Below are 7,929 nucleotides of genomic sequence, written 5' to 3'. Positions count from 1 at the left end.
ACTCAAAGCTCTCTTCCTTAGGCTTCCTTTCTTCACTTTGCTCCTTCAAATTTGGCTTCCTCTTTGACCCATCTATCTCTGTGGTTCTTGAAGGATCTCTCTCTCTCTCTCTCTCTCTCTCTCTCTCTCTCTCTCTCTCTCTCTCTCTCTCTCTCTCTCTCTCTCAGGTTCTGTCCTGTCCCCTACAGTTCTTTTTATAAACACCATCCTCTTTTCTACAAATAACCAAGTGCCATCAAAAGCTAAAGATTCAACACTGCATTCATCAACATCCTTCAATTCTGCTCCTTCTTCTCTTACTCGATCTGCATCTTCTCTTGAGACAGCTTTTGCAATAAACTCAGACAGGATATCTCCATCGAAAACACCTCACAACTCTTGTCTTTACTTTGACGGTTCTGTAATTCCACCTATTGGTTCAATGAACATACTTGGTATTACTGTAACATCCACTCTTTCCTTGAAACATAACATTACGATAATTGTTAATTCTACCTCTCAGATACTATGAGTCCTGTTTGGATGTAGAAATTTAATTTCTTCTCAACAGTTTCTGTTTACACAAATGACTGATTTGTCCTTGTATGGAGTACTGCTCTCATTTCTGGGGTGATTTCAGCTCTGTATCCTTACTTGACAGAGTAGAGTCAAAACCAGTGTGACTTATACACTCTCCCAGGATAATTTCAAAACTTGAGCTTCCTGCTCTATGTTGCAATGGTGGTTCACTTTTCTATGGGTATTACTTTGGTTTTTGCTCCTAAGAGCTGGCTGCTTGTGTGCCCCCACCACTAGCTAGACCAAGCAATATTGGCAAGCTGCTGTATCACACAATTACTATGTGGCCATTGGCAACTCAAGGGTGGGCCGTCTTGATAACTGTTTCTTTCCCTACATCTCAAAGCTTTGGAACTCTCTCCCTCCTTATATCTTTCCCAACAACTATGATCAGGAAAATTTTAGGTCAGGTTTTTCTCTTCCTTCAAAATTTGTAAATACCTTCCACTGTTTCTTCTTTTTCCCTTTCATAATCCTCTTTATATTTCAATTTAGGCCCGGCCTTGATGTAGACTTTCATTCATGACTGTAGCCTCCAATGTGAAAAACAAAAGACCATAAATATACATGACAGCATGTAAAGTCATCACAGTCTAAACAGGGTTAAAGAATCTTCACATTTCAGTTTTTGACACAAGTATGGTTATGATGTCGTCTGCATCGCCTTATCATACGTCACTACCTTCAATAATTAGAGGAAGCTCATGAAGTTGAAGCCACTTCCAATGGTGAATGAACATGAATCACTGAAGGTAACAGAACAACATTACTCATTGAAGAAAACAAAACAACATCAACCACTGAAGGTAAAAGAACAATATTAGTTATGGAAGGTAACAAAACAACAAAATCTATAAGTACTAATACAACTTCTCAACAGATTTCATTACACATCTTACATAACATCCCCATAACTCTCAAAAGATTCTGTTTAAATTGTGGTAAAAAGATTGATACTAAGGAAAACACTACACTACTTAATAATATTTTACTGCATACACAACATACTTTCCAATTAAATATTGAGATTTCATGTTACACGTATTCAAGACCTCTTTTCTTAACAAATACTTTTATATACAAAAACTATACCTTGAATAAATCAAATCCAGACTGGACTTATTCATTATTCTATAAAACTGACATACATATGGCTACTTACCACCATAAATCAAGGTATTGATTTAGATTATATGACCAAAAAATTTGAAAAACAAATCTTATGTGGAATGTGGAAATTTGAAAAACAAATCTTATGTGGAATGTGGCAAATCTAAAAGAAAAATACTAACTGTTATGAATCAATTCTTGAAAATAAAAAAAATAATAACAAGCAAGTGATAATTGTGCATTTTACTGTCATAAACTATCAAATAATGATGCCGAGCAATGTACAAATACCAAAGGTATGGTAGTAATCACTATGAGTGTACAAATTTGATTTGTATCTTGAGGAAAGGAACTATGCACATTTTCTAATAACTGAAAGAAGTAAAGAATTACAAAGAATTGCAACAACATCAAGTAGAAACTACTGTTAGATCTTCCACTTACTGGAGTTTAGCATACACATGCTAATATGTCCCTTACCTTCCCACCCCAGAAATCCCTTATATCCTTATCAGGCTCCAGCAGCACTCAGGAAGCTGGCCACATCCATCAGTCAAGACCTTAGGTCAAAAGTGTTGTGAAGTTGTGTGTGCCTCTACGTGCACAGAGTGCAGAGAATTGGGCAGGAAGTGCTTGGTGTCTCTTAATGGTAATTGCATTGTGGGCATGAAAGATCTTCGGATATGATGAAAAAGCATTTGTACTGTTGTACTGATGGGTGATGTCCACAGCATAAGTGGGATAATATGACATGTGTTTGTCTAGGAATTAAGGTTTCTGATTGGTGTATGTCCATGCAGTTGGAGTTTAAGACTGAGTTGGGATATCAGTTGTTTAGCACTTGCCTGGTTACTTCAGTGTGTATGTAATTTGTCAGTGTTCTATTCACGGAGGGTGGGGGACCTATGAGTGTAAGAAAGCTGTGAGGCAGGGGTAAGCATGTTAAGGCAAGAATGCACTAGAATGATCATTGTTTCATTGTGAAAGTGAGTGACGAGCATGTTGAGGTAGGTCTGTACCAGATGGATCATTGCTTCATTGTGAAGGTGGTGAGTTTTATAGATGCTGGGTTCTTCCTTTAAATATATTTGTTATTTCATGCATTAGCAAGGTAACACCAGGAACAAATGGTGAAATATTCTCATTCCCTCGCATATACTCTTTAGCTATCATGTATAATGCACCAAAACAACAGCCTTCTATCCACCAACAGGCCCCAAAGACTTTTCTCTGGTTTTTGCTTCTACACATCATGGCAAAGTAGGTGACTAAGAGGGATGGGAGCAAGGATTGGAAACTCTTCTTCCTGCCCTTTGCATGCCTAACACCCTCCTGCATGTTCAGCCCCGATCGTTCAAAATCTTTTTCACTGCATCCTTTCACCTCCAATTTGGTTTCCCACTTCTCCTTCCCTCCACCTCTGACATATATCCTTTTTGTCAATCTTTCCTCACTCATTCTCTCCATATGTCCCAACCATTTCAACAGACTGCTCTTCTGCTCTCTCAACCACACACTTTTTATGATCACACATCTCTCTTACCCTTACATTACTTACTCAATCAAACCACCTCACACCACATACTGTCCTCAAACATTTCATTTCCAACACATCTACCCTCCTCTGCACAACCCTATCTACAGCTCATGCCTCACAACCATATAACATTGTTGGAATCACTATTCCTTCACACAAAACCAATTTTTGCTCTCCTAGATAACATTCTTGTCTTCCACACATTCTTCAATGCTCCCAGAACCTTCGCCTCCTCCCCCACCCTGTGACTCACTTCTGCTTCCATAGTTCCATCCACTACAAAGTCCACTCTCAGATATCTAAAACACTTCACTTCCTCCAGTTTTTCTCCGTTCAAGCTTACCTCCCAATTAACTTGTCCCTCAACCCTACTGAAGCTAATAACCTTGCTCTTATTCACTTTTACTCTCAACTTTCTTCTTTCACACACTTTACCAAACTCACTCACCAACTTCTGCAGTTTCTCACCCAAATCAGCCACCAGCACTGTATCATCAGCGAACAACAACTGACACTTCCTAAGCCCTCTCATCCACAACAGACTGCATACTTGCCCCTCTTTCCAAAACTCTTGCATTCATCTCCCTAACAACCCCGTCCATAAACAAATTAAACACCCATGGAGACATTACGCACCCCTGCCGCAAACTGACATTCACTGGGAACCAATCACTTTCCTCTCTTCCTACTCATACACATGCCTTACATCCTTGGTAAAAACTTCTCACTGCTTCCAGCAACTTACTTCCCACACCATATACTCTTAAAACCTTCCAAAAAGCATCTCTATCAACCCTATCATATGCCTTCTCCAGATCCATAAATACTACATCCAAATCCATCTGTTTTTCTAGGTACTTCTTACATACATTCTTCAAAGCAAACACCTCCACACATCCTCTACCATTTCTGAAACCACATTGCTCTTCCCAATCTGATGCTCTGTACATGTCTTTATCCTCTTAATCAATACCCTTCCATATAATTTCCCAGGAATACTCAACCTTTGTACAGTGGCACTATGGACTATGCACTACGCATGCATTCCACCAATCCTCAGGCACTTCACCATGATCCATACATACACTGAACCAATCAACAACACAGTCACCCCCTTTTTTAATAAATTCTACTGCAATACCATCCAAACCCGCTGTCTTGCCGGCTTTCATCTTCTGCAAAGCTTTTACAATCTCTTTTCTGTTTACCAAACCATTCTCCCTAATTCTCTCACCTCGCATGCCACTCCAACCACAACACCCTATATCTGCCACTCTATCATCAAGCACATTCAACAAACCTCCAAAATACTCACTCCATCTCCTTCTCACTTCATCACTACTTGTTATTACCTCCCCATTTGCCCCTTCACCGATGTTCCCATTTGTTCTTTTGTCTTAAGCATGTTATTAACCTCCTTCCAAAACATCATTTCATTCTCCCTAAAATCTAATGATGCTATGAAACCCTAACTCTCATTTGCCCTCTTTTTCACCTCTTGCACCTTTCTCTTGACCTCCTGCCACTTTCTTTTATACATCTCCGACTCATTTGCACTACTTCCCTGCCAGGATCATCCACACACCTCTCTCTTCTCTTTCACTAACAACCTTACTTCTTCATCCCACCACTCACTACCCTTTCTAATCCACCCATCTCCCACCTTTCTCATGCCACATGCATCTTTTGCGCAAGCCGTTACTGCTTCCCTAAATATATCCCATTCCTCCCCCACTCCCACTCATGTCATTTGCTCTCACCTTTTGCCATTCTACACTCAATCTCTCTTGGTACTTCCTCACACAAGTCTCCTTTCCAAGCTCACTTACTCTCACCACTCTCTTCTCTCCAACATTCTCTCTTCTGTTCTGGAAACCTCTACAAATCTTCACCTTCACCTCCACAAGATAGTGAGCAGATATCCCTCCAGCTGCCCCTTTCAGCACATTAACATCCAAAATTCTCTCTTTTACACACCCATCAATTAACACATAATCCAATAACCCCCTCTGACCATCTCTCCTACTCACATATGTATACTTATGTATATCTCTTTTTAAACCAGGTATGCCCCATCACCAGTCCTTTTCCAGCACACAAATCCACAAGCTCTTCACCATCTCCATTTACTACACTGAACACTCCAAGTACACCAATTATACCCTCAACTGCCACATTACTCATCTTTGTATTCAAATCACCCATCACTAGAATGCAATCTCATGCATCAAAGCTACTAACATACTCAGCTGCTCCCAAAACACATGCCTCTCATGATCTTTCTTCTCATGACCAGGTGCAGAGGCACCAATAATCACTCATCTCTCTCCATCCACTCTCAGTTTTACCAACATCAATCTTGAATCTACTTTCTTACACTTTATCACATACTCCCATAACTCCTGCTTCAGGAGTAGTGCTACTCTTCCCTATACTCATTGTCCTCTCACCAACACATGACTTTACTCCCAAGACATTCTCAAACTACTCTTCCCCTTTACCCTTAAGCTTCATTTCACTCAGAGCCAAAACATCCAGGTTCCTTTCCTCAGCCATACTACCCATCTCTCCTTTCTTCTCATCTTGGTTACATCCACATACATTCAGACACCCCAATCTGAGCCTTCGAGGAGGATGAGTACTCCTCACTTAATTCCTTCTTCTGTTTCCTCTTTTAGAAACTCAAATACACACACACTCCCATCCCCTTTAGAGACCTATGACATGTAGGGAGTACATGGGAACTATTCTTTCTCCCCTATCCCCAGGGTTGGCTAATTTCATGGGTGGTTGCAATGCTAAGTCACTCACAACGGCTTCACATCTAAAACACTGAATCTCTAAAATGGACCTCCCAGGTTGCAGTTCTCTCTCAAACAATCTTCAATCTCTTCCAACATGACTTCCCATAGGCAAACCTTGATGTGAACATCCTGTTGTATAAATATAATCAAATCATCACATCAAGTCACAACATCCTAACAACACAGGAGCAATATCAAACATACAGCAATACACTGCACAGTGGAACAGAATGTCTGCAACTCCACATCAGTCTTCAATATTTCATGCCATCCTAGACAAATATGAATCCAGCTCACAACCAAGTCACCTTCAATGGACAATCTCTCCCACTGAGAAAAAAAAATACTCTGGGCATCACATTCAGCACACACAAGACATTCACTCCCCAATTAAATAACAGAAACACAAAGCCACACAAACTAAATACCTTCAGAAAACTAATCAGCAACAGATTTGGATGAGAAAAAGAATCCCTCAACATCTTGTATGAAAAATTCATCTGCCCTGCTTTAAACGATACCTCACCTGCCTGGTCTTTCACCTTCTCAAAAGCAAATATAACAAAGCTGCAAACTAACCAAAATGGTGCATTCAAAAAATTATTGGGCTGCCTAACGACCACAAACACTCATCATCTTCACAATGAAACACAGATCCTCTCAAAATAAACTCAACTCAACATGCTCAGCATTCATTTCTAAGCAAAAGCACTAGACCTCTCCTACCCAAACGAGTCTATTACTTAACCAACAACCCCCAATTGGAAATAAAAAGCTTACCCTTCCTCTCAATTCAGTAACCTCTAACCCCCCACCCCGAACAAATCCAACAATGAGAAAACATATACATATTGAAATGACCTGACAAGCACTAAACAACTGACTTTCCAATTCAGTCTTAAACTATAAACCACCAGATACACACCTATCAGGAACCACACTTCCCAGACAAACACGAATCACACTCTCCCACTAATGATCTAGACATCACCCATCACCACAAGAGTACAAATACCAAATCAACCCATCCTGAGACTCTTCTTGCCTTTGATGCAACTAACATAAAGAAGACTCCAAACATTCAACTGTCCTGCATTTTTTCAAATGCACAGACACATACACACCATCACAACACTATATGAATTGTGGTCCTAACCAGTGGGTGTGACCAGCTTCCCGAGTGCTGCAGGAGCCTCATTTAGATAGAAAGAAATCCTGAGGCAGGAAGTAAGCAAGTAAGGGCTGGACATGCTCAGCACCATGTATTTACTAAATAGTTACCTTTACTTTTTTTAGTTCTCCTTGGAAGCTATCCCCTGCCTCAACAAACTTCCGTTTTTTGGCCTCGAATTTTTCTTCAATTTGCTGTAGCTCTGTTTCCAACTTTTTCTGCAACAAGAATGATGTTATTAGGTGATGGTTCAAGACATATGGGGTCACCCTGTAATGAACAAACTTAATATGCAGTGTTTCACGAAGAGGTATTCAACATACAAAGAAACTTGCAAACACGAAGGAATTCAGAGGGGTATTCACTGGAGTTGACAGTGAGAGGAACAAAAGAGAAATTGAAAATACAGTCCGAAAGCAAAAAATTTGGGGCAGTATAAGAAACTAGGAAGCAGAACTGCCCTCCCAGTAGCTCAGAGAGGCCAGGATTGTTAAGTGGCGCTAATGGACTGGTAGTAGATTACTGTCAGCAGAAAAGATCCAAAGTTCACAGATTTTGAGAAGACAAACATACTTGGTACTACTAGAGTAATGGTGATAAAAAATTATTGGAGATAACATCAAATCTAATCTGTCTGGAGGTATACATGGCACCAAAAAGGAAAATAGGTGACAAAGAGGGATTGGCCCTCTTTACCCATAAACAGCAGGATTCCATCACCAAGTGTGCAATTAGGGAGGAACTTCTAT

At 40.1% G+C, this 7,929-nt stretch overlaps 1 protein-coding gene across 14 annotated transcripts in view; it reads right to left on the bottom strand.

The window, feature by feature from the left end:
- LOC139758191 (SWI/SNF-related matrix-associated actin-dependent regulator of chromatin subfamily E member 1-like) overlaps positions 1-7,929 on the bottom strand; it is a 924,800-nt gene that overhangs the window by 145,195 nt on the left and 771,676 nt on the right. For 13 of the 14 annotated variants that reach the window (XM_071679409.1, XM_071679411.1, XM_071679419.1 and 10 more), the window contains one exon: positions 7,291-7,398. In XM_071679409.1, the coding sequence (XP_071535510.1) occupies positions 7,291-7,398 (108 nt within the window). The remainder of the gene's footprint in view (positions 1-7,290; positions 7,399-7,929) is intronic. The other variant, XM_071679412.1, reaches the window with a different exon arrangement.

Source organism: Panulirus ornatus, chromosome 29 (assembly GCF_036320965.1).
Source record: "Panulirus ornatus isolate Po-2019 chromosome 29, ASM3632096v1, whole genome shotgun sequence".
Lineage (NCBI taxonomy): Eukaryota > Metazoa > Arthropoda > Malacostraca > Decapoda > Palinuridae > Panulirus > Panulirus ornatus.
Note: the sequence above shows the minus strand (reverse complement) of the source record. Positions and strands in the feature narration are given on the sequence as shown.